This window comes from Astatotilapia calliptera, chromosome 15 (assembly GCF_900246225.1).
Source record: "Astatotilapia calliptera chromosome 15, fAstCal1.2, whole genome shotgun sequence".
NCBI lineage: Eukaryota > Metazoa > Chordata > Actinopteri > Cichliformes > Cichlidae > Astatotilapia > Astatotilapia calliptera.
Window position 1 is genome coordinate 32728978 of NC_039316.1, and position 27577 is coordinate 32756554.

At 41.1% G+C, this 27577-nt stretch overlaps 2 protein-coding genes across 2 annotated transcripts; one reads left to right on the forward strand and one right to left on the reverse strand.

Annotated features, from left to right (window-relative positions):
• The first annotated feature begins 263 nt into the window (after positions 1-263).
• LOC113006389 (transcription factor jun-D-like) lies at positions 264-2721 on the forward strand. The gene has a single exon (XM_026142341.1). The coding sequence runs from the start codon at positions 854-856 to the stop codon at positions 1673-1675; it is 822 nt and encodes a 273-aa protein (XP_025998126.1). The 5' UTR covers positions 264-853; the 3' UTR covers positions 1676-2721.
• Positions 2722-6666: 3945 nt separating this feature from the next.
• rab3ab (RAB3A, member RAS oncogene family, b) lies at positions 6667-27482 on the reverse strand. The gene is made up of 5 exons (XM_026142342.1): positions 27404-27482; positions 14961-15185; positions 9030-9148; positions 8187-8311; positions 6667-7685 (listed from the first exon to the last, which is right to left on the reverse strand). The coding sequence occupies exons 2-5, from the start codon at positions 15183-15185 to the stop codon at positions 7495-7497; spliced, it is 660 nt and encodes a 219-aa protein (XP_025998127.1). The 5' UTR covers positions 27404-27482; the 3' UTR covers positions 6667-7494.
• Between the last annotated feature and the right edge of the window lie 95 nt (positions 27483-27577).

A 27577-nucleotide genomic window follows, 5' to 3' on the forward strand; every position in this document is an offset into this window, starting at 1 on the left:
ACACACACACACACACACACACACACACACACACACATATATATATAAAGCCAGGTTGGTCAGTGCATTCCTTTTTGACAATAATAAACCAAATAGTTTGTTAGTTTATTTGTTTTTAAGCCTCATCCAGACTTTTCTGACTTTGGTCGTCATATCTAAAATTACAATCAACAAAAAGCTATAAAATGCAGTTAAAGTAAGATTTTTTAATCCCTCAAGTTAGAGCTGAAAGTCTGCTCTTCAGTCTTATATTGATCATTTGATTTAATAATCCACTGTGGTGGTGGACAAGTGCACAACTATAAAAGAGTGTGCCTTTATCTTATCGATCTAACTGTAATTACAAACTACTTCACTTTTAACAGGGTGACTCAGTCTGTCCACGGCACACATTTCTGAGCCACTTTTGTTAGTGATCTGCTTTTAGGTGTGCGTAATGCTCGATTTAAACTGGATGACTCATAAATCAAAGTGGAGACTAAATAACCAGGGTGGGAGAGAAACTATTGAAACCAACGCTGAGTGAGACCTCTGTCTGCATCCTCTGCTCGGCCCGTCCTTTTATTCAAATATAAGACTGGAAAACGTAATTTCTACCCAATACGCGCGCTCCGGCGTGACATAATGGAACGTGCCAGGCTAGAAAAGCTCGGGGCGGTGCGCGCGGGCGTGTATTCAGATCCTGTAGGAGAGGAGAAGAGCGACACGGGGTGTTCACACAAGTGTTGCAAGTGTTGTATTCATTTTAAGAGCAGATCATTCCCGGCGCGGTTCGTCTCTGTGAGGTTATGGGCAGGACACAGTTCTGAGGGAGTGTCGAGCAGCGCCACTTGTCATTGTACCCACGGAAATAATGATGAAGAAGGATATTAACTTGAGCTTGGCGGACGACGCAGACCTGAAACCGCACCTCCGCGACGCTGAGAGCATCCTCAGCTCCCCGGACCTTGGGCTGCTCAAGCTGGCCTCTCCAGAGCTGGAAAGGCTAATCATCCAGTCCAACGGAATGGTCACCACGACTCCGACCAGCTCCCAGTTCCTCTACCCGAAGACGGTGACGGACGAGCAGGAGTTCGCCGAGGGCTTCGTGAAGGCGCTGGAGGATTTACACAAGCAGAACCAGCTGAACGGAGGCGCGCCGCCCAGCAGCACCCTGGATCTCGGGGCTAACATCGCCCCAGTCACCGTGCAGCCGGATCTACCGGTGTACACGAACCTGAACAGTTACGGCAGTGGGCCGCTGGGAACCACTGTCAACTACACCACGGACACGGTCCCTTTCCCGCCTCCTCCGTCACATCATTTAGGGGCAGCCCCGCCGCAGCCAGAGCTGTCTCGGGTCCAGCCGCTGAAGGAGGAGCCTCAGACGGTCCCCGACGTTCAGAGCTTCGGAGAGAGCCCGCCGCTGTCTCCGATCGACATGGACTCTCAGGAGCGCATCAAAGCCGAGAGGAAGAGGCTCAGGAACCGAATCGCAGCCTCCAAGTGTCGGAGGCGCAAACTGGAGCGCATCTCCAGGCTGGAGGACAAGGTCAAATCGCTGAAAACCCAAAACACCGACCTGGCCTCGACAGCTAGCCTGCTGAGGGAGCAAGTGGCCCAGCTGAAGCAGAAGGTGCTCACCCATGTGAACAGCGGTTGCCAGCTGCTGCCACACGAGGTTCAAGTGCACTAGTCGGAGGGACTAACCTGCTGTTGGGCCACTGACCAGCTTATAAGCTCCTTGGACTTTGTTAATGTTGGGGTTTCCGTGTGTCTCGTAGCCCAGATGTGTGCCGTTACGCGCAGGGGATGAATGCCAGGCCACGTAGGCCAAAACTGTACATTCATGTTCGTCTGTTTAACAAAAAAAAATCGAAAAGAAAACTGAACTTTTATGATTGATCAAACGTAAAACACACCTGGCACAAAATACATCAACACATGGACCTCAGCGCGGATACCAGCCAGCAGCAAGTCAAACTGTGTTTGCGTTCCTCGACCATTTGTTCAAACTCGCCCCCACTTGGCGGATAGAACAAATCAATATGATGTATTTGATTTTTAAGTCAAATTGGTGTATTTATTTTGGTGCCGAAATGAAGGGCATTTGCCTCTAATATATTCTACATAACTAATTCTATGTATGTTTACTATTGAACAAGGCAGCTTTAAACTGCCAGTATTTTCAATGAAATGATGCCATGGGCTTTCCTAATGGGAGAAAGAGTCGCGTACTGACTGCTTATATGCAGTCGTCAGCTGGACCAAACAGACAGACAGTGTTTCTACGATAATATACACATTTATGATTCTGATATTCTTAAAATATGAGGGATTTGGTTGTAAAAAGAAGAAGGGAAAACGCCAACCACACCCATATTTGATACATGAGATCTGATATACACTTATAGCCTACATGCTGTGGATTTCTGTAGGGAACAATTTGCATGTTGCTGACAAACTCGAATGTCGCCCGCTGCTGGGTTCACATGAGGAATTAATCAGTGTTTATTATCTGTAACCTGCACACTTGTGTATTTCTCTTTCTTTCTTTCTTTTTTTAATACTCTACCGAGTCTTTACTGCAAATGTGTTCTTGTTTTAAATGTGAAGAAGAGTGTAATCTTTCTGTTTGCGCTGACTGTTGCGATCACCTCTAGCCTACAGTTATTCGGCTTTATGCGGTTGTGTTTGAAATAAATGCTGCTGGGCAATAAACACTGTTTCCTCCATATTTTAGCCAGCCTCGCTGTTTTTTATTGGGGGGTTTTTACCTGCACGTAATGAAGGTCACATGTAGTCTACAGTAAATAAGGTGTTAAACAGGTCAGGCTTCATGGTCAGTTTCATGAAGGGCAGTTACATTAAGATTAGTTTTCGAATGATTGTGAAACTACCTGTTGTTTACCTGTTATTTTTTTTCTCTGCCACTTTATGGAAATGATCCCTTTAAGGAGTGTAATTTTATCTTGCTGTTCAGAATTAGTGATTCAGTGTTGCATTAACACATTTTGGCAGTATAATTTCATCTGTTGTTTAGATTTCTGTATAAAAGCATCAGGCTGGAGGATTTCCCCCTCTGCTGGTTATTTGTGCAATTACAAATGAAACAAGAGCATTTTAGGACAAAATGTTTCTGACCTTCGTGGCAGTGGACGAGATTCATCCAGCACATCTATTCAGTTCAGTTTAATTCAGTTTTATTTTGATAGCTCCAAATCATGACAGCTGCCTGAATCACTTATTTGGATGTTGTCAACTCCGAGCAGAACTCAACCAGCTGTTTTGTAGATATTTGTACCAATATTTTATTCTGAAATTATAAGAATCTCCCACGCCCACAGATGCTTCCAGTGACTGTTATGAGGCCATGTTCTGTAGTGTTCAAGAAAGCAGCTTAAGATGATTTGACCTTTGTGACACGATGTGTTATCCTGCTAAAAGCAGCCATCAGAAGATGAGTTCACTGTGGTGATAAGGGGATAGATGGTCAGAAACAATGCTCAGGTAGGCTGTGGTGTTTAAATGAGCCATCAGTATAAGCCTCTCAATCTTGCAGCAGAAACTGAGTCTCAGTAGACCAGAGAACATTTTTTGTAATCTTCTGCTGTCCAGTTTTTGTGAGCCTGGGTGAATTATAGCTTCAGTTTAATGTTTCTAGCTGACTGAACTGCGATCTTCTGATGCTGTAGCCCATCTGCTTCAGGACTCAGTGTGTTGTGCACTCAGAGATGCTCCTCTGCATACCTTGGTTGTTTAAGATGTAATCATTTTAATTGCTGACGCCCTCTCATCTCAGTTATCATTAAGGCGTTTTGATAAGAGAACTGCTGCTCTTTTGGAGACCATTCTCCAAAAGAAGGCTGCATGGCAAAATCTCAATAGCTCAACAGTCTCTGAAATACATCAGGCCCGCCTATCAGCTGCATTTACAGTGACTTATATTACCTTTCCTCCCCGTTCAGATGTCTGGTTTGAACTGTATGCCTAAAATGCATTGAGTTGGTTCTATGTGACTGGATGATTGCACATATATGTTACCAAACAATTGAACAAATGTACCTAATAAAGTGGCAGGTGAGTTGTTTAAAATTTAAATGCCCTTCTCTCTCTCTCTCTGGGTCTTTGACGGACACTGACTAGTTTCTGAGATTTTCTTCAAATTTCTTTCAAAAATGAAAAGTGAAAGAGTGACATCCTGAGGATGTTGAAGCTACTAGCAGCCAGATATTTGCCACCAAAATGACAATTTCATGCTAAATCCTGGTGACTCAAGCGTCTGTCATATGTTATTATTTTAAACTAATCTGAATCTTAAGTTCAGAGTAAAAACCTCACTGGATGTTGAAGAAGCGCCAGGTAAAAGCATTCACTGAGGGCAGAAACACTTCAAAAACTACAGTAAACTGAATGTTAGCAACTTTTTTTTAATTATTGTTTTACCACAAAGTACAGATAAAAACATCCACAGCATATTCTCTCACTTTAAATGGCTGAGAGGGAACTGAAGAGGCAGTGATACAAGACCAAATCAAGTCACATGTTATTTCTGCGTGCTAGTAGAAGCTCTACAGTCGGCAACCTCTACCAAGCTGGATGGCGTTTGTTTTTGTGTACATACTGTAGTGTGTATTGCTTCGTAGCTGAGTGACACATTCATTCACAAGCAGGCCTAGAAATGAATGCAGGGTAGAGTACAACATGGCTCTTTGGGGGATTTCAGGTCTTTTTTTTCTTCTTCTTTTTTTCAATGCAAGCCTGAGTCAATACAACACAATCCACACATATGACTCAAAGGTAGAGTATTTACAGACAGGGTTTATATGGAGAGGAAGACATATTAGAAAGGAGAACAGTTCAAAGTTTTGGATTTTACCAGAAAGGAAACAGTCACAACCAGTAAGAAGTAAAATGTATGCAGGATCAAAATCATCTCCGCAGTTCATAGTCATATTTACTGGCCAAATCACTTCCTGTTCTAATAACACCACTCTGAATGGAGACTCAGTTTTTTATAGTATTGAAGTTCCTGCCAAACATGAGACACGAGCTTTACAAAGTCATTCATTACTGATTTTCATCCAGTAGCGCTTTGCCCTTTCAGTCCATAGATGTCATCCCATTCATCAATATGGGTTAACGCTGATATGAAATCCTTTTGATATGAAATCCTTTTGATATGAACAGGACTCACAATATTTCCCTGTGAGGAACTTGTTTTATTACTTGTTTAAACGTTTAAAATTGGTTACACTCCTCGACCTGGCACCCCACAGCAAAAACAGCGAGCTGCTTCTTAAGCAATCTTTGGTGAAGTATAAAGAAAGAATACCCAGTAAGCCAGTTTTAACCGTTAAAACTGTAATAAAACCAAAGTGCAAATACTTTCCCAGTACTGAATATTTAACTCCTGCATTGGCTCGAGCCTTCAGCTGCTTTACGCTTGCTTCGTATTTAAACAGTGCGGTCCATAATTTACCTGAAGACTGAGATCAAACGCAAACACACAAATAAACCGACGCCCACACAAGAGCCCACATTTATCCGTAATACTGAGGTGTTAGTGGTATTAATCGCGTAGTGTTTTTTTATTAAGCAGATAAACACGAGGAGTCAACATGTTATTTGATACGCTGTCTCCGTCCAGAAAAGAAACGAGTTCTCTTTCAGAATAATGCAATCAAACACATATATACGGATTACACCCCACACATGTTGCCATACATGTTTTTCCTGTCTTGAATCTCGCTACGGTGCTGTACCATGTGTCAGCATGATCTCTACTCTCTGTAAGTCTCAACCAGCAAGACAGAAGCTCAGGACTGTAGTTGTTGAATGATTTTGAAAGCAAGCCAGCATACTGTACTCACCTAGAGGTCAAAGATCAGTAGATCTGCCAAGTAACCACAACAAACTCCAATCTGGCCGTTTTGGGAATCATCCTAATCTATCCTGATGTTTCTTTCACTGCCTGCAGGCAAGCTACCAACAGAAAGCAAAATACCCTGGAATATCAAAGAAGTAACATCGCTCTTGTCCTTCAAAGATTGATGAAATGTTTCAGTGTCTTTATATTTGAGGACAGCAATCAAAGAGATGAAAGCCTGAAGTCTGAAGGTTTTAGCTGTTACATGACCTCAACTTCAGTATTTTACAAAAAAAGGTATCTGCAGAATTTTTTCCACCTGATGGAAAATACTTTCACCTGTGTTGCACAAAGATGCTTTTTAGACAGCCTCCTATTTTTCCCTTTATCTTCCAGTGACAAAGACAAAGACACATTAAAACCTTTTCTATTATACAAACACTGAGAACCTAAATGGCTTTAAGACTATTCTGAAAAAGAAATGCATCTCCTTCCTCTAAAATAGAACTTACGCAACGATGCTACGTGTCACAGCAGTGAAAACCACACCAGACGGATTTAGACTTGTTAGTAATTTAGCAGAAAGTTTCGATTTATGATGGTGCATTATTTCTGAAAGTAGCACGAGACATAAACAAGAGTGAAATTCAGCGGCTCGCAGGAGACACGCTTCGACACAACCTCCAAACAAACAGGCCTTTTATACCAGATACTGTCCTCACAGAGCTTCGTACCGTCTTTATACCTATCCAGAAATGCATACCTGTAGATGTTATGTATATAGATATATATATTGCACAACATTTATATGTACATTTGAAATAAATATAATTAAATAAAATGTGTCTCTTCATTTTTTGCTATTTTTTCACTTAGTTATAATTTGTTCGCATCCCTCTCACCCCCCTAAGTGTTTTGCTGTAGGGGAAAAAAAAGGGGGGCGCCAAAGTACAAAAAGAAATGTAAAAAATGAAAAAAGGCCAAATAGTCAGATGAACAACGGAAAGACAGAACGCTTGCTATCTGTTCTGAAACTTGGTGAGACAACAAAAGAGACATTTAATGACATATATGAAATGCATTACATTGATACCGAGCAGATCTCAGCTGGATCACCACTCCTACCGAACTGAGCAGTGTGGCCCTCTTGGTCACCAAATCCAAGGCTGGCATCTTTTCCAAGATATTCAACTGACATGAAACAAAGAACTGTAAACATGGGAAGGATTTTAATGGCACTCTGAGGGTGTACGTTACGCCGTCAAATCCTTCTTGTAAAACCACACCGAGGATCAGGGAAACAACATACGACGGGTTGAAAAGCTTCAAGAACCAGGCTGCAAAGAGTCTGAAACTGCAGCTTGATTTAAGGTGCTTTGGCATCATACCAGCACCTGCACTTTTTGAATGACCTTTTAGCTCATTTGTGCAGAGAAACCAGGAGCAACCACAGTAAAAACACCAATTCAGACACTTTTCAGACACTTTTCAGCTTGATTCTTGTGACCTTTAGCCAATCTTCCTACAGAGACGAGCAGGAAAAGGAGTGAAACGGGTGATGAAGTACAGACCCAAGGACCTGGGGTCCAGCTGAAAGGAGGACAAGGAGAAAGACAGTGGAAAAGGGTTTTGGAAAGGAGTCAGCTTTAACATGCACAGTCCTGGTGAGGAGGAGCGGGCTGCTCTGTCAGCTGGGGCCCCTGTTTGGCCCCTGTGACAGCGGGATCGCCGGCGTCCAGACTCTCAGACATCTTTTCACAGATGATGTCGACCAGGCGCTCAAAGGTCTGCTTCACATTGATGTTGTCCTTGGCACTGGCCTCGAAGAACTCGAAACCTGGAGGAGAAACAGAGCATGAGAGAGGTCGCCGAGCTGTGTTCGGTCTGTCAGTCAACAAGGGATACACCTTGCTATCTGCCGGGCAGATTACATTTGGTGGTGCGGTTGCAGATCATTCCAGTGACTCACAAAGTTAACACACAGAGACAGATAACCTTTTACAACAATTTGACCTAGCGTATTTGCCTTTGGACTGCGGGAGGAAGCCAGAACAGCCAGAGAAAACCAACACGGGAACAGGGAGTAACATGCAAACTCTGCACAGAAAAGCAACAGCTGGCCGATAGGTTTGAACCCAAAGGGGCAGATAAAGTGCAAACTGCAAACTCCTTCCTGGCTTATCAGGCGGTACCAGCCTCAGAGAAGACTCCACTCATGTTCCTAAAACATCACAAGCACTATTAGTCTGCAAAAGAGCCATTTGAATATAAAAAGTTACATATCTTGTAAACTCGCAAGGTTGAATTTTGTGCGTGTGTGTGTTCAGCATGAACTCACCGAGGTGTTCGGACAGCTGACGACCTCTCTCTGAGTTCACCACTCGCTCATCCTCCATGTCACACTTGTTTCCTACCAGCAGCACCTGGGCATTGTCCCATGAGTACGTCTTAATCTGAGTCGACCTGAGGGCGGGGTCAGAGAGGAAAGTCAAAGGCTGGGACGTCTGAATGCAACATTAAAGGGTTTTTTTCCCCCAAAATTCAGGATCGCACTGATTGAAGAGGTAAAAAAATGAATCTGAATCTAAAAACTCTCAAATTGTGCACGCACACAATAAAAATCAAAGGATCAGTGTGATTTATTTGATTTTACTGTAAGTCCGTACTGAAACTTAAAGACTGAATTGCCCATAAACACAGGCAATATCAACAACAAGGTATGACCGAGTAGGTGGAAAATAAATGGAATGGTCCTCTGTGATGTGCTGGTCAGGTTATATAGCACAACAAAAAGGAAAAGATATCACGATCGCATCTCATTACTCTGCAGAGACAGAAAGCTCATACTGTGGTCTATTAAAATAGACAGAAACCTGAACCGGATCAGTGGCTCTGTTCTTCTATCCCCCTGTATCCCTGCATCTATTTCTAGAGAGATACTAAATCTCTAGATGCAGTTTCATTCATCATCCGCACAACTCTTTGTCTCACCAGAAAAACAGCGATAGAGGGTGATTTTTGGTGCCTAAAAAGCACCAAACAGAAACTTAAAAAGAACATAACAGCACTGTTTTACACAGGATACAGCATCCAAATAATATTTTTTTTAGTGGTGTTTATCCTACTTGCTTATATGTTGTAGTCCCCCTTATCATCAGCACTACCCCAGCCAATGACATACCAGTCCTGGACAGCGTTGAAGGAATCCTCATTGGTAATGTCATACATGAGAATGAAGCCCATGGCTCCTCGGTAGTAAGCTGTGGTAATGGTGCGGTAACGTTCCTGGCCAGCCGTGTCCTGAGGAAAGAAAAGAGCAATTTAATTATAGTGATTGTTTTTATCATGTTACTGCAGAGTGGCTCAAACAAAGAGAGTCTGGAGATTAAGATTGGTTTTAGACATGTGGAGAGGACAGATAGTGGACATATTGGGCAATCGGTGTTAAAGACGGAGCTGCTAGACAGGAGAAAAAAGAGGAACGCTACAGAGGAAATTTAGGGATGTAATAAAGGAGGACATGCAGAAGGTTGGTGTGACTGAAGAAGATGGCAGGGTACGATAGATAGGGTACAATGGAGACAGAGGATCCACTGTGGCAGCTGAAAAAAGAAGAATTAAAGAAACAATTTGATTACCCAGGAGCAGAAATGTGAATTATATTTCCTCATACTTCACACAGCAGTTTAAATCAGGTAATGAAAAGCTGATAACATGCAATACAATTACATAATCTATATTGCTGAATAAGCAGTGCCAGAATCCTGCTGACAATGTGACACAGTGTATCGCTCAGGTGTGTGTTTTAATGTCACAGTGCGCTCCCACAGCACTGTGAGTAGAAGTAGAAAAAGCAGTAGAAAAAGCAAACAGCAGCTCCGTGTGTGTTGGTGTAATTGGGGAGTTTATCTACAGCCCTCACTGCTGTTGGAAAGGTGCTGACGATTCAGAGCAGAAAGTATTAGAAAACCTATCTTTACTTACAGCTTTGACACATCGGGCAAGTACATAACTGTGTTTTAAAGGTTTAATTTAATGTAATCAGTCACTTTTGCAGGTAATACAAGCATTACCCTGATTATTGCTCAGGGAATTAAAGCACAGTGTTACAGCTAGCCAACACCCTGCCTCACCTTGTAAGCTGAGCGGCTTCTGTTCCAACAGCATCCCTCAGCTGTCGGTGCAGAGATTAAAAAAAAGTCTCATGCTGGTTTACACTTCACAGGATGAACTCTTTGTTTGACACTGGCATTCAAAACCATTTGGATAGTCATACAGCCAGTGCACACAATCAGAGATGTGTGTGGGGGTTTTTTCTTCTGCAAGCACACATATGGCATTTTGGGAAATGTGCTTATTTAGTTTCTTGCCAAGAGTCAGTTAAGGTGACCAATGCCTCTCTCTTGCCTGTTGGGTTATGGTGAAGGGTTATTAGCCAGACAAATGCTGTATTTGGTCAGGTTACAACTTCACTAACTAAACACTGACTCAACCCAAAAATTAAAAGTTCCCTCTGTGAGCTTAACCATTACACACTTAAATGAAGACATATTTGGCCTATTGACCATGAGTCTGGTTCTACAGGAGATTTCTTCCTGCTAAATAGGAGTTTTTCTTTCCCCCTGTCAGCTTTGGCCTTTATGGGTAGTTTCTCTCTGGGTAACAGTTGTACTATGGGCACATTTTTTATGGCTCAACCAGAAGTTCAACCTAAGGCTTAAATTTCGGGCTGTCACTGCAGGCTGTAGCTGGTCACTATCTGCCAGGCGCCACTCCCAGTAAAAATGACCAAACTGTGTTTGTAGTATTGTTCCTTATGGACATTTTTAATTATCTGACAAATAACATGTGGCACAGTGTCATGGACCCTGAGTTTTTGTACTTACTTATTGATTTCTCATATTTACAGTGTTCTTTGGGTTTTGTGTTCTATTTAACAAAGTATATATTTGGTTTCTTTATGATTGTATTGTTAGCTTTGCCTACAATCTCTTTTAGTTTTCAGATCCAGTTTTCTTTGTAGCTATAGTTAACGCTGTATTGTCACATACGTAAATTTCTTAGACTTTGGTTTTCCTGCCTCCTGTGTCTCATTGTCAAGTTTCTAAGTGGTTCTTATGTTACTTCCTGTTTTGGTTTGTCTTTTCTTCCTTGTATTTAGTTGTACTTCCTTTGTCTCTGATTATTCCACCTGTGTATTTAATGGCTTCAGCTTGTCTTTGTTGTGATGACTGTTTATCTTCCTGTTGTTCCTCCCTATGTATTTGACAAATTTGGATTTTTTTCTATTCTATCTTGAATTGTTGTTTCTTACACTATTAAACATGAGCTGTTTGTTGAATAGCCGGTAGAGTCTGCTTTGAGTCCTTACACCTGTCTGTTAGTTAGTACTGATATTCAGGTACATGTGTTACCTATGTTACGTTTGCTAGCTGTAGCTGATAACTTAGCACAGATATAAATCATATCTCAAAGGTTTTATAAGTTGAGGGGGTTTGTAGATAGAATAACTTAAATCATGCTAACAGGTGAGCTTTTTCCGATTTAAGTGTTTTCTTTCTAACATTAACACACAATCATACTCTGATGGATGCATCGAAGAGTGGAGTTTGGACATTTGGCCAAAGGACATTTGGCATGCTGACTGGAGATGACAGGGCTCAAACCACCAACCTTTCTTCCTGAGCCTCAGCCAATCCAAAAAGAGCTGTCAAACCTGCAACAGTTACCTTCAAACAGAGCAGAGCTAGCTGTTTTCATCTGTTTTTTCTCACTATGCTAAGCTAACCAGCTGCTACCTGAAGCTTCAGCTAAAGATATGATAGTAGTGTCAGACTTCTCAGCTAAGATTTAATTAGAGAGTGAAAGAAAAAAGTGAATTAATCTTTTAAGTAAACCCTTATAATCCTTATTAAGTCATTTTAAGGGTTTACTTGAAGGAAAGACAAAGATAATCTCAACAATCAGCTATGGAAAAAGCTGAAATTGTGTCAAAAGAACTCATACTTTTAGCTAAATCATTACTGCTATAGGTACATTTTATCACACACGCTCCTATAAACTAAATGCCTACCTTTCAATAATCTGTTGAAAAATTCAATTTCAAGAACACATTTTTAATAAAAGTCCTGATAACCAGATAAATACACACAAAAAAAGCATCATGTGCACAAAAAACTGATGAGTACATGTGTGTGTGTGTGTGTGCGTGACATGAATATATCTATTCACTCAGTCATACATTATCACACTCGGGTCACTAGAAAATTGCATTTTCAGAGAGCTGTCGCTTTGATCTATGCTTTCCAAACTGATGGTTACTGTATAATGTTCTGCAACTGCAGCTTGCACCCTATTTTTGCTCACCCACTAAGTGTGTGCTGCAAGTTGTTCTGGATAAGTGCATCAGCTCTATACCTAAAATGTCAGTGTAGGTAGCACTGAGTGGTGTTATATAATGAACACTGGACTATTCATATTTGAGCTAAGCATCAAATTTAGAGTTAAGGGCTTACCACGGAATATAAAATGATAATCTTTCCAACTGGCAAGAGATAATGTACCCTATAGCATTTTAATGGAGAAGAGAACGGATAATATTTTGTTACTAGCTGCAACATTATCATCTCTGCTGTTTTCCCCTTGTGTGTGTGAGCCTAGAGACATCTAATGGAGGAGCTCCAACAAAGGAGGGTCTGAGCACTGGCCGGTGTGTATATGTCTGTCTTACTGGATGTCAGCTAACAGATTATATTAGTGTCATCATAGTTCATCCTATCTGTCTACCTTTATAAATCTGGTAATTCTGAAGCTCTATTTTATTTTATTTTTTGATTGGTCGCGTTTAACCAGAAGTCTTTACTTTGGACTGCAGCTGTCATGAGCGCTGTGAAAGCAGCTCCACACGGCCTCTCAGGCCTTCAGTTTTATCTGCAACGTGACGCGTTCTCAAACGTGGCCATTTAAACAACATGTATGACATCTAAGTATATGTCACGGGTCTGCACAAATCAACATACACTGGAATAACTGCACACTGTGGCACAAATATACGCACTGTGCGCTCATGCCAACATTTTCATTTTTACTCTGCTAGCTGAGCAGTGGGGGAGGAAGTGTGTGTGCGTGTGTGTGTGTCTGTGTGCGTGAGACAGAAACGAAAGGGAGGGGGGCATCTTCTGAGATGTGTAGTAATGGGGGAGGGGAGAGCATCACCCAGTCTTAGGTTTATTCTTCTCCGATTGGCCGATTGTATCTTTCTTACCAGAGGCAAGACCTGGGAAAGGCTGACAACAGAGGCAGCCTTACACACAAAACAGATCCACGTGTGCACAGCCACACAAATTCAATGCTCTGCTCACCATCACAGCTCTGGTTGCTGCAGAACTTTGGTGTGATGGTGGAAATGATGTAATTGTCTACAGCATGGCACCTAAACACCAGTTTCCTGCAGCTCAAACCAAAGAGTTTAGAGCAGTTTAGAGCTTCAGCTGTCTTTAACCCTCGCGCCCGTAGAAGCAAACGCACATCTGAGGAAACACCTTATTGTTTGCTCCCGGGGACGTGTCACCGTAACCGTCTAATGTATTCTGCTCTGTTGGTGTTCATCTGCACGTGCAGGCTGTAGCGAAGGCACCGATGTGTGCAAATCTGTGTTCACTGGAATCTGACTTTGCATAATAAAACAGCACCACGGGGCAGGGTCTTACAACTCCTGTTTTTTATTTTTATTTGCTCAATTATGAGAATCCATTGGAAAACATGAATATCTACATTCCTTAATCTGACAATGACAATATTTTTAAAGGCAAGGTTAAAATCCTGACGTCATAGACAGGGGCGAAATGGTCTGAAAAGTGTGTGCGTGCAGGACGATCCTTCCTGGAAGGTATTTGTGGCATTGCACTTGCTTTCAAAAATAGTTGGAGAATGGAGAAAAAAAAGACTTACAAGGAACTGAAACCCAGCTTTATTTCTCACATCCACACACCCTGTTTATGTATTTCACATGTCAGTGCAGAGGAAACATTTCATGCTTGTCTGTAAGCCCATCTGGGCATTTGCTGTGCAGAAAAGCTAAGCGGAGAAAAGGAAGCATAAATGCTTTGACCAACAAATGTGTGTGAAACGTGTGATGAAGTGCAGTGCTTCTTGCATTAGCTCAATCCTCACCACAAACACACACACTTCAGGTGCATTTCCTTGGTGTTGCTAAGTTAACCTCTCATTGGACAGCATCTGTGTGTCCTAGTTTGAAATAACTCAAGGAAGTGATCAAATCAACACCACCAAATATACCAAATACCAAAAGCAAACCAGATTGACTTTCAAAAATTCATATAGTCGTACTAATTATGGGCAGACTTTGAAAACAACGTAAAAGAAATTATCTGTCATCATCCTGGGCTTTGGTGTGTCTGGGCTCTGAATCCTTGTTTGTTTTTAGAGATATTTTATATCTTTAAAAAAACTTGATATAGTCTTTAGTTCTTGTTACCTTTGTTATCTGGCTTCTGTCAGTATTTAGTACTGTTTATGTTCTGAGTTCCGTTAATCTAGCCTTCTCTATGGCTTCATCCCCATGATGGCTGCTCCTCCATGAGCCTTGTCCTATAGGAGATTTCTTCCTGCTAAAAGGGAGTTTTTCCTTCCCACTGTCGCCAAGCGCTTGCTGTTAAGCGAACATCTGATTGTTGGGACTTTCTGTGTATCATTGTACTTTCTTTACCTTACAATATAAAGGGCCTCGAGGTGACTGTTTGTGACTGTTTGAATTAAAATGAAGTGAAAATTCCTCTCTGCTAACGATTCCATGTTTAGTTACTTCCTGTTTTATTTTGACAGAAGTTGCTCACTGTGTCTTATGTTAGGTTTAACTTCCTCCTGGCTTTAGCTGGGGTCTCATCACTTACGTCTCCCCATGTTATCTGGGTGCATATATATTGTCTCCCTGTGTCTGTTGTCTTGTTTTCCCTCATAAGTGTGTATGTGTGAACCTCAGTTTTTTCTTTACACCTGTCAACCAGTATAATATAAACTAACCAGATACTAGTAAGCAAAGTAGGTATACTTTTTGGTTCATAGCACTTTTTTTCTTTTCTTGTCATCTTACCCAGATCTGTAATTTAATCCTCTTGTCATTCCTGTAGATAGTCTTCACCTTAAAGTCGATGCCAACTGTGCTGACAAAGGCCGGCGTGAAGGAGTCGTCGGCGTAGCGGAACAAGAAGGAGGTTTTTCCAACGCTGCTGTTGCCGATGATGAGGATCTTGAACATATAATCAAAGTTTTGGTCAGAGGACTCCTTCTGCCCGTAGGTTGCTGTTGCTGAAGCCATCTGTGGACAAAGACAACAGAGAAAGTCTTTAACCAAACTCCTGCAGTGGCCTCACTGTAAGATCACAGTAAATGTTCTCTGAAATAGAAATGACATTTTTCTGTTTCTTCCATTTCTAAAATACTCTGTAGAGTGACAAACTGAGCTTTCTGAGTAAGAGAGATTCACACTGTTCAGATATGGTGCACAAATCATGAGCAACAGAACAAGAAAGAGCACAAATTGATATGAAGTAGGTGTAGATATGAAAATAGAAGATGGATATCAGCAGTCAGGATAATACCCAATATAAGATTTTCTTGGGGTTACTAGAAAACCAGCGTAGAAGATCTGATAAAGCTTTAGGGAAAACAATGCGTATCGTCTTTGAAGTAGGAAAATGCAGAGATTAGATAATTAACAAGGAATTAATCAGCTTTAATGACTTTAATAATGTTTCAAGCAAAAATGCCAAAGAGTTATTATTTCCAAAGGATAATGGGCTGCTGGCAAAACCTCAAAAGCCCCAGTTTGAATTTCTCCCTTTACCAGCATTTTAATAAGAAAACCATATATGACACATTAAAAATAGTTGCATGTAAGATGTGGAACGAGGTGGCCATCCTTCTTGGTGATGGCAGATGGACCCCCAAACTGTGGGGCATCCATCTGCACAGTACAAAGTGCAAAGAACCACAGTGACAATAAGAACAAGGATGGGCACTGCCAATTAGCGAAGGCTCTAAATGCTACATTCTGGGTCCGAAAGATACACAGACTAGTAAATAAAAATGCAGGCATTCATTAAGACGCATTAGCAGCTTCTACTGTCAGCCAGGACATTACGCTAAATTAATGAGCATCGATTTCATTAAACACACACAGAAGAGGCTGCTGAAACAACAGCAGAGGAGCTGTTTAACACAGAAGAGGTCGTACGTTTAATGCATGTTAAGACAAACGACGTTGTCAGCATCTGTTAGACTCAGCATAACAGAGGATAGTGATTAACTGGTATGCTTTACACAATGCACATTTGCTTCATGGGCATTAATCACAACCACATATTGCAATATTCTCATCGGTGGATGGAGGTATATGAGGATGAACTTCATGCTAGCATAGAGTTTTGTACCCACTAGCTAGCCATGTAGTTTAAAGCCAGTCCCGTCCACAATTTTCTATTTTAATTATTTATGTAAAACATGTTTGATCAAAGTTACACTCTATTAAAAATCCAGCCTAACATTTACACCAACAGCAACACCATTAAGGAGTAAGCATATGACAGCACACTGCACAAGAATGAAATGATCTTCTTATATCCTCTGACAGTGTACTCATCTCTGTGCTTGTCCTGCTAGACCTTAGTGCAGCGTTCAATACTGTTGTCCATAATATCCTATTAGAGCGATTAGAACATGCTGTAGGTATTACAGGTACTGCACTGCAGTGGTTTGTATCATATCTATCTAATAGACTCCAATTTGTACATGTAAATGGAGAGTCTTCTTCACACACTGAGGTTAATTATGGAGTTCCACAGGGTTCAGTGCTAGGACCAATTCTGTTTACATTATACATGCTTCCCTTAGGCAGCATCATTAGAAGACATAGAATACATTTTCACTGCTATGCAGATGACACCCAGCTCTATCTGTCCATGAAGCCAGATAACACACACTAATTAGTTAAACTGCAGGATTGTCTTAAAGACATAAAGACCTGGATGGCCGCTAACTTTCTGCTTCTTAATTCAGATAAAACTGAGGTTATTGTACTCGGCCCTGAAAAGCTTATAAATATGGTATCTAACCAGATTCTTACTCTGGATGGCATTACCTTGGCCTCCAGTAACGCTGAGGAACCTTGGAGTCATTTTTGACCAGGACATGTCCTTCAACGCACATATTAAACAAATATGTAAGACTGCTTTCTTCCATTTGCGCAACATCTCTAAAATTAGAAATATCCTGTCTCAGAGTGACGCTGAAAAACTAGTTCATGCATTTATTACTTCCAGGCTGGACGACTGTAATTCATTATTATCAGGATGTCCAAAAAACTCACTGAAAAGCCTTCAGCTAATCCAAAATGCTGCAGCAAGAGTCCTGACAGGGACTAGAAAGAGAGAGCATATTTCTCCTGTTTTGGCTTCTGTTCATTGGCTTCCTGTTAAATACAGAATTGAATTCAAAATCCTGCTCCTCACATACAAGGTCATAAATAATCAGGCCCCATCTTATCTTAATGACCTTGTAGTACCATATCACCCTGTTAGAGCACTTCGCTCTCGCTCTGCAGGCCTACTTGTTGTTCCTAGAGTACTTAAAAGTAGAATGGGAGGGAGAGCCTTCAGTTTTCAGGCCCTCTTCTGTGGAACCAGCTTCCAGTTTGGATTCGGGAGACAGACAATATCTCTACTTTTAAGGTTAGGCTTAAAACTTTTTGCTAAAGCATATAGTTAGGGCTGGACCAGGTGACCCTGAATCCTCCCTTAGTTATGCTGCATTAGACGTAGGCTGCCGGGGGATTCCCATGATGCATTGAGTTTTTCCTTTCCAGTCACCTTTCTCACTCACTATGCATTAATAGACCTCTCTGCATTGAATCATATCTGTTATTAACCTCTGTCTCTCTTCCACAGCATGTCTTTTATCCTGTCTTCCTTCTCTCACCCCAACCGGTCGCAGCAGATGGCCCCGCCCCTCCCTGAGCATGGTTCTGCCGGAGGTTTCTTCCTGTTAAAAGGGAGTTTTTCCTTCCCACTGTCGCCAAAGTGCTTGCTCATAGGGGGTCATATGATTGTTGGGTTTTCTCTGTATCTATGAAGCGCCTTGAGGCGACTTTTGTTGTGATTTGGCGCTATATAAATAAAATTGAATTGAATTGAATTGAATGGTTAGCCATTTTCCTCAAACAGATTTCTGGGGGACTCTACGTCTATGTTAACCATGAACTATGTACAGCATGAAACCTTTACGTTCAAAGGGATAAACTTCAGATTTAATTAATTTCTTGGAAAGCTGTAGCAGGGTGTGAGCTCGAGTGAGCACCGAGCTCACTTGTAACGAGTCTTGTTCAGCATCCTGACTTCATTGTAAAGCCAATATAGGATCTGGTATGGTGCATTTGCTAATACTGAAATACCGTGTTTTACTTTAAACGATGGATGAAAAAAATGTAGTCATAATGGTCCTTTGTTCCTTTTGTCTGAAAGAGCCCGTGCGAGCTTCTTTTAAATGACTAACAGAGGCATTAAAAAAAAGTCCACATTAGGATGCAGACAGGCGAAGGATGCAGGGACAGATGTGTCTGACAACTTTTAGACTTTGATTCACTGTTTGCCTCCTTTTTCACTCAAAGTTTAGTTGGGTTTAGACACAGATATTCCTAATTAAGAAAATAACCTACTCTAGTCCTTAGATTGGGGTCTAACTATGATTCTGGTTACTATCATAGTTAGCTCACAGTTTAAGTTAGCGCCTAACCTAAGGAACTGTAGACACCTCCACTCTCTTGGTTTCCAGTATAAGGTGTTAGGTTCAAACCCATCTAAAGGTGTAACATGCAGTTATTAATGAGACCATATTTCTTTTGAGGAACACAATCTCATAAAAATATAAGACTAGCACTTACTTTAAAATCCAAAATTTCCTCAAAGTTCCTTATTATACATTGAACCTTTTTATGAATCTTATGCACTGCATTAGCTAGTTCTACATATTTATTCAGCAAGGTCAAACTACTGCTGTGTTTTAAATTGGGCTGCAGATCTGCTCTAACAGTCAGCCAAAGAACAACAGCAGCTTCACTGAAACTTACACTGCCGTTACGTTACTGCATTCGCTGTCCAGGACTACAAAGATTCAAACCTACGAGACCTAAAAGGATTTAGAAAACAGAGTGAGTGACTCTTCAGAGCACGATGACTGTAGCCCACAGGACTCAGTCCCTTCACCCGCCTCTATATTTAGACTGTTATCTCGACTCGGCTGCAGCGGAACACTAGAACTCAGACAGAATAAAGAACAAAGAAAACAAGTGCTCAGTCCTCACAGCTCGGGCCTATCGGCTTACACGCAGGAACACAGAGATGCTTGTTAAATAATGGAGAAGCCCCGACCCTTCCTCAGCACATTCTGTTATGCAAACGAGGGCTAAGCAGGTGGGTCGAGATGTGATAAACCTACTGTGAGAACGCTGCACAGAGGATCACAGAAAACATTCATAAACATTCATAAAGCTGTTTCATGTAAATAGGATTTAGTCAGGTTGCTAAATTGAGAGCATCGGAAAATGCAGCAGCCACATGGCTGCCAGTATCTTTTTAGTTGATGGCTTCTGTTCTGCCTGTGACGTCAACAGTTCCTCACAGCTCGGAGGATCTGTGAATACTTCAAGAGTGTGCAAAAATAAGACATGCATACTCTTCAAAAGAGCCGAACCTAATCAATAAGAATTATGGATGTGCAGGATTAACTTAGACTTACTGAGTAACAAGTAAAGAAATCTAAACTTTTACCTTACAGTATATATTTTGAAAATACTACTTTAGATATTAAAGGTTTCTTTTAAAAACATACAGTATTGTGCAAAACCATGAAGCAGCCAACCATTTCTTTCTATTTTGCTGGGGATACAGGAAATGGGTGCAGAGATTTATTGAAACACATGAAAATATAGAACATATGGCAAAAAAGATTTTGTACATTTTCACAAACTTAGTCAGCTTTCTTTTAATTTCCTTAAATAGTCTTCAGTAATAGTTCTCCGGGCTTTTTGAAGACATTCAAAGCTCTACTTTGGATTTTGGCCTCAACAAAATGTTGAGATCTGGGCTCTGGGAAGGCCAATCCATGACTGACGCGGTTCCATTGTGTGTGTTTTCTCTATTCATGTTTGCTTTTACTGCATTTCTAGGTTGACTATCATAGTGAAAAATCAGTACTGGCTGAAACAGCCCCAAACCATAACAGAACCTCCACCGTGTTTTACCTTTCTCCTGATCCTTCTCCATGTTTTTACCCTACAACCATAACCATACTGAACAATGAACTCAAAAAACTCTAACATATAGACTGTGTTTTTAATGTGCAATATTTATCAGTTCTACATTCTTTTTATTTACCTCTGCATGCAATTGTTTTCATTTGCTTGTATTTATATTAATATGCATGAGTCCAGGATCCAGACACTCACTGGAAATTGGTCAGGTACAAGGACTGGACTGAAAATCTGTGAAAAAGCAGCCAGTGTCCAAAGACAGACCTTCAGAAAGCCTGAAGCCCTGTAGCTCAAGACAACTTTAAAAAATGCCAAAATGGTCAGACTTCTCCAGAAATCTTATCCAGACTGACTATATCCAGAAACAGTCACAAAAACATAATAAAGTGAATATTTTTCTTTTCCAAACAACTGACAAGCCCATCATCCGATGAAAGTCCCACTTACTGAACATCAGACAAAAGGCAAAAAGCCACCAAACAAACAAACACAAAGATAGCAGTCAGGAAAGACAAGGTGACAATTTAACTGAATAAACAAACTGCAAAGAATATGGAGCAAAAGAGGTAAACACTTCAGTTCACTTGTCAAACTGATTTTTGCCCCTTAAAATTGCGTAAAAAGGTTTGTTTTCAAACTGAAATAGACACATAAGCACATTGAACTCAGAGCTATTTCTTCATTTGGACTCTATTCTGTAAAAGCTCACAGCTAATAAGTAGTTTAGGGTTCACTGATATCATCACTATTACAGCTTAATCAACCCTGTTCACTCAATCTGGGATCAACTGACTTCAGGTGAGATTAATGCTGCGCAGTTGTACCATATACCGCTCAACTCTACCCCACTCAGCTGACGGTCAATAGTTGGAGTTTCAGTCACAGCAAAGGCACTGCAGTGTGACTCACTGAGTGTGATGAGCATAATCTACACAAACATTAGAAAATAAAAAGTAAACGTGCAGCTGAAGAGGATGAACAGCGTGTTGGATTAACTGATCTGCAATCAGTTTGGTTTAGTGTTGCTTTTCCTGTCCCTTCCTGACAAACGGAGGTCCAACCTAAACAACAGGAGACGCTTCCATCTCAGAATTCCTTGCAAAAGTATTTAAATGAAGACACACCTACAACTAACAGCACTTCATTCTACGGAGTGGTGTCGGTGAATTTCTCTGAGCGACAAAAGCCCCAAAAATCTAATTTATTTATCTGTCATACAATTGCATGCTCATATTGTTTGCTATGCACGCAATTCTGCTTAGCTCTTGAGGAAACTGGGTATTATTTGCAGGCTTAAGTCAAAGCTCCGCCTCAGGATTGGCCCATATGTCACTACTTTGATCTTTTTTGTTATGTGGCCTAGTTTGCATTAAGACCCCATCCTGGACCTGTGTGAGGTTTTCTTCCTGATTCCTGAGTTTTTACTCCCCGGAGACAACAAGTGGACTTTTTTTGGTAGTTTTTGTCTTTACAATCCAGCATATATTTCATCTTACTCTTACTATGGTACAGTAGATGGTATTTATTATGATTTGGCACTGACACTAACCATCCCCGACTAAACTGATTGACTTCCTGGTTTAAAACATTACATTTTACATGTATATATTTTTTTTTATCTCAAAAAAAAGAAAAGCTGGCTACTAGCATGCTTACCGACACATCCGATCAGAGCTGTATGATATCAGCGTCAGGTTGGAAGAGTCTAAGATTTGACACCTATAACTTAACAGTTATCTTTAGGCTAAGCTCCGGTGAACCAGCCGGAGGTGAGATGGCACTTGATCACAGTCAGGGTTTGGTGTTTGATTTCCTCTTTGGCGAGCCTTATTAAAAATGTATCTGCTCTTGTTACCGCTGGGTCTGCTCAGCTCTGCAGATATTTCTGCCCACGTGTTCGTTATCGATGAGCTTCTCCGAGCCGAGTCAGCAGTGTTACAGTGACAGCACGTCAGGCAATTACACAAAGTTTTGCTCTTAAAAACATTCGAATCCAGGTCTTGGAGTCAGTTTAGATGCATTACTATATCTCCTTCCACTTTCTGTACTGTGAAAACCCACATTCGCTCATATTTCTTTTAACCCCCTCTGGAACATTTGCTGCATTTATCCTAGTGCTGTGATTCGCAACCTGTTTTAGAACCTTTTCATAAAATCTGGGCTCCTAAATTCTTATTGATTCTTTTGCGGTGTTGTTGTTTCCAGTATTCACAGCAAGGATTCCAGGAGTTTAAAAATGACCAACCAATGCTGGAAGTGTAGGTCTTGCCAAACACTACTGCAGGCTTTTTGCTTCTTTTCTGCTGCTTTTCCTCTGCGTCTCTGAGATTAGCTGCAGAGAAGAGAGTTGGTTTAACCTTCACTAATTCGATACAGAAGCTTATAGAGAGAGGCCTTTGTGTTTAATCTCAAAGTAATTAACAAATTCTCATTATGCAAATTCCTTTCAGCTTCCAAAATGCCGCTGCTTTCTTTTGGCTTTGCTAGCAAACTTCCAAGCAAGTCAGGTGTATGTGCACTGTAAGAGCTGCCTGGATATTTGGATTTCAACCCTTGAAGGTTCACAAGCCCATGCCGGGACCCCTGTTGTTATTGCAGCTGTAGTTTCTCCTAATACTGAACCATCAATTATCTGTTGCGCCTGTTTAGGAAATCAATATCTTCTACAGCCCAGAGTGTCATCCATGTCTTGACCAACAATCCAGCAACAGCCTGAAAACTAAAAGAAATAGGAGACGCTGGAGAACCGGGAACTTTTTTTCTGCCACTTTTGATTAAAAAAAACAAAGCTATAAATAATAATCAAACTTCACTTTGACCTTTATGTAGGTTATTGAGATGAAAGATGGTGACAACATCTGTTAAGCGCATGCATCCCTTCCCTCTTCCTGTTCCCTTTCCTTTTTTTTCCTGGTATAATAATATTTCATATTGAATTTTTGAGCATGTTCTTTGAGCTGCTGATTATGCTGACTCACATCCCTATTTCCCCACAGGGATCAATCCAGTCTAACATGACAGTCATCATCTGCATCATCTGTTAAATAATATAGACATATATATAATTATCAACAGAAATTTGAAGCTAAATGGCATCAAGTAGGATATAATAATATCTGAGTCTAAGTCAAGGCTTCACACAGTGTGTTTTTGATGGAAAACTACAATAGCATGCCGATCCACACGGTCAGTACATTTGCACATTTAGGGTCCCATCAAAGTGGCTCTGAAATTTCCAAATCTTCCCTCACAATCCGAAAAGTAGCAATGGCATTCGGTCTCGAATAAAAAGGAGATGAGACTAAACGCCAGGAGGAAAAAAAGATTTCAGAGTTCAAAGATAACTCCTTCCATCGCGGAGAGTGCAGGGAAGATGGAGGAAGGGAAGCACGCTTTATCAGGCAGAGATGGCTAATAATAACCAAATCTGTTATCGCAGCGACTTCTGGTTTTAATATTAGATTGGCTGCTCAAGTCTCTGTTTGTATATATATATACATGTAAGATCAGGATGAGTCACTAAGAAAACTGTGATATAAAGGAAGAGGATAAGCTATCTTTATAAGTCACAGCTCTGGGAAGCTTGGTTTTCTGAGTCTTTCTGTTTTGCTCAATAGCACTTTGTCAATAGTTACACCTTAACGCCACAGGCAAAGTCTTTTCCATTTTTTTCCCACACTAATCCAATCAGGACTAAGAGTTATAGGTTTCACTGCTGGACAATGACATCACTGAGCTCCCCCTCTAAACCTGCCACCTAAAGGAGATTGATGTCCCTGCAGGAGCTAAGTGCTCCTGCAGCCAGCCAGTCAGGTTCATCTAATCAGGATTGGCTGGCTTAGTGCAGACGGACAGCTAATCCACAGCTGATCCCAGATCACCTAAACACATTCTTGCTTTAAGATGGTTACTGAGATGACTCACTCAGAGGTTTTTCACATCTCTTAACAACATCAGAGGACGGTTATGTGAACCTAACATCCCCAGTCGATTTTATTACAAATAACTAAATCAGAAACTTAGAGCGTCTGTGATTTTTACAGAATAAAAAAGTCGTCCTCCCTGCAGGTCCCTGTACCAGGACAGGTTCTATCTGTTATAAAAACGGCTTCCATTTTTCAAAGGTTGTCAAGCGCTCAATGAAGAAGCCACGTGTCACTGCTCTGACTGATAGCCGCCTGCTTTGTTTTATTTCTGTTCCATCAAACTGAATCAAGCTGCATTTGTTTAGAACATTTTTGTGAGTGTCACAGAGTGATTGTTCTTGTAAGGATGCCATTCAGTTTCTGATTTGTGGCTTTGGCAGAAGCATAAATGTCAGTTTTTGTTGGAGTTTTTCCAATCTCCGTCTGCTGTGCAGATGAGGACGAGGAAGTGGATACGTGTCACTTCTCCATGAAGCTAAAGGTTTTGACCTTTTTTCATTGAGGACATTTTCTCAGGTGGGTAAAAATATTGTCTCGTTTAAGGGTTCACGGTGCTTTCCTTCATAAATCAGTTATTTGGATCATTTTGTGTTTGGACTGGTACTTCAATAGTGGGGACGATGTTTAACAAATCTTCAAATCAAACTCTTATCTGCTCTCCTGCTCTGCAGTCCCCACCTTGCAGCATCCTTCTCCTTCTTGTCCTAGTACATTACCCTGAAAAGGCACCATCAATACTTCTTAATCGAGGGGTCAATGCCACCTTCCTCTTTAACCTGATGAAAGTGGTGAGATCCCCATATCTGCAATACGGCAAGCTAATGCAACTCCTTCCTTCCTTCCTTTATTAGAACAAACAGACAGTGATGGAAAATAATGAATTACATTTACTCAAGTGCTGCACTTAATGACTTAGCTACATTTCTCCATTACTTACTTTTCAGATTACAATGCATGACGCATTTATAAACGGACACATTGCTGTGAATCCAACAAACAGTCACATAATCAACTCCGTATAGACCCAATAGTCAAATCAAGTCAAATCTATAAACTGACTGATAAAAGAAGATCTTGTTTTAATGTAGCATTACTACTTTTACCCATAATCTTCACCCCAGACTCACAACTAGGAGCAGAAGCATTAAATGGCTCCAGTGTTTATCCAGCACTAGACTGAATGCAGTGCGATGGGTGTGTGGATGCTGCAGCAGAACTCTTTTCTTTCACTGACTCGGTTCACACTGGCCAAGAGGCTTGTTTAACTCAAATCTGCGTGATCTGGCTGGATGATCACCATTTAAAAGTGAAGTCAGCAGCCTTTTCACCTCTGACCTCTTTAGCAAAACGCTGCTGTCTGCATCTTTCCTCCTGCACCGCCGTCTTTCTGTGCGGTGCTTTTGATGCAGTGGAAGTTAAAGAAAAATCAAGTGTCTTGTCAGTGTTTCTCAGCCTAGAAACACTGATGTTTACTAAAACCAATGTGATGCAACATTTACAGCTACTAACCAGCCTTACGTGTGAAACAATAACTAACAACCTACTGAAACTGGACAGCAGTGGCGTTACTCTGCTGCTGTGGCTCTCCTAGTTTTCCTGAGACAGCATTTCTCCCCCCTTTTTCCTCCAATCACGTGCCTCCTTTCTCTAGGAAGCGTGGAGATGCAGATGAGAGGAGGGGAAGCTAAAAATATCATCACTTCATTCTCCACCCCACCCCAACCCCCCGTGCACAGAAAACAGAAAGCAGCAATGAGAGCAGCCAGGATGTGAGAGATGCTCTTTGAGGCTAGAGTCTGCAGGTGAATCCGGGACATTAAAAAGTAGTCATGTGTGTTTGTACACAAGTGCATTGCTTAATTTATAATGTTGATTGAAAATGCTTCTTCCCACTTCATGCTGAAAGATGCTGTATTTGGATACATCTTTGAGAGCTTGTTACAGTCATTAAAATAGTCTCGCCCCCCTAAATCTGCTGAGCTGTACTCTGCTTATGTAGAGCTTTTGTTCTCAGACATTGTGTTTATGTGGGTGTGTGTAATGTTCAAAAGCATCTATAATCATAGTTTAAAGCATCATAATCACAGATTAGCTCAAGAAATCCAATCTTTAAGTCTGTTTTTCTGCACATGTGTTCAGACAGGCACATCTCAGACTACTGCTGACAAACTGACTGAAATGTAATAAAAAAGGCATCCACCCTGCATATCAGTGGCATCTCTCCCAGGCAACATTAGTGTGTGTTTTGCCATGTGAAGCAGCAGATGCGTCACTTCTGCCTTCAGCCAGTAAGTTTACCGTCAGCGAGGACATTCAGATGTGGTCTGCAGGCTGTGAGCTCACTTTGAGACTCTTTAAAAAAAAAGCCTAAGAACATGCTTGCGGTCTTATTGTATTATACTTATTGATTAAGCTTAAAAGCCAAAATGCAGGCTGATAGGCTGACACAATGCAACTGCACTGCACAGTTTTCAGTAGGCTCCTGTATAAGATTTGAAACAGCAGCTAAACCAGATGAAACTCTATGCATTTTTCATATGTGTTTCATATGTGCTTTCATCCATATCCTTCATTAGCTGCACATAATTAAAATATATAAAAACGATATTTATGATTTAGTCTGTTTTTTTTCTTGTGAATGAATGAACATATCATTCAGTACTTACTCCCAGAGATCTGACTCAGTGTTTTACCTCAGCATTGGAACACAACAGTCCTCCATATGGCTGCCGCGTTTCACGGATTAAATACTCCTGTAATCCTGGTATTCGGATTGTTGAATGATTCTCTGTGCCGACCTTTAGTTATGTCATGATGCTTATTTGAATATTAACCTATTAAATGTGTAACCTATTAAAAAAAGGTTTAAACCCCCCCACATGTTTCATATGTTTACTCTCGTGCAGTGTGCTCTACGTGTGTTTGTAATGTATTCCACTGATCCTGCCTCAGATCCATTCAAACCTGTTTTCTTCATTTAACCCATCGGACAGTGTGAAACGCCTTTTCCTGCAGGACAGGCCGTGAGTCAAGCCAGAGATCCAGGACAGCAGCAGCAGCAGCAGCCCTCATCCATCCACACAGATAACAACAATCAGCCTGTTTTTACGGGTTATTCTGAAGCCGGTTTATGGTTTTCACAATGGAAACAGCTGTTAAGGCAGGCATCTCACGTCAAGGCTTCTGTCATCTGAAATATGCTGCTGGATGATTAAAATAAACTGCAGCTGAGACACTAAATGCGCTAAATTTAACGTACGATTTTATCTCCATTAACTCCAAAATTAATAAAGAAAGAAAACCCACCTTTATTTCTATCTGGCTGCTATCCTCCACGTCCAGCACCCGCAGAAACACCACCACTCACTGTCAAGTCGGAATGGTTGCGCGACACAACATCCTGTTGGCTTTTTCAAAATAAAAGCAGATTGGTTTAAACGGTACAAAGTGCTTGAAAGATAAAGACGATTCTGATTGACT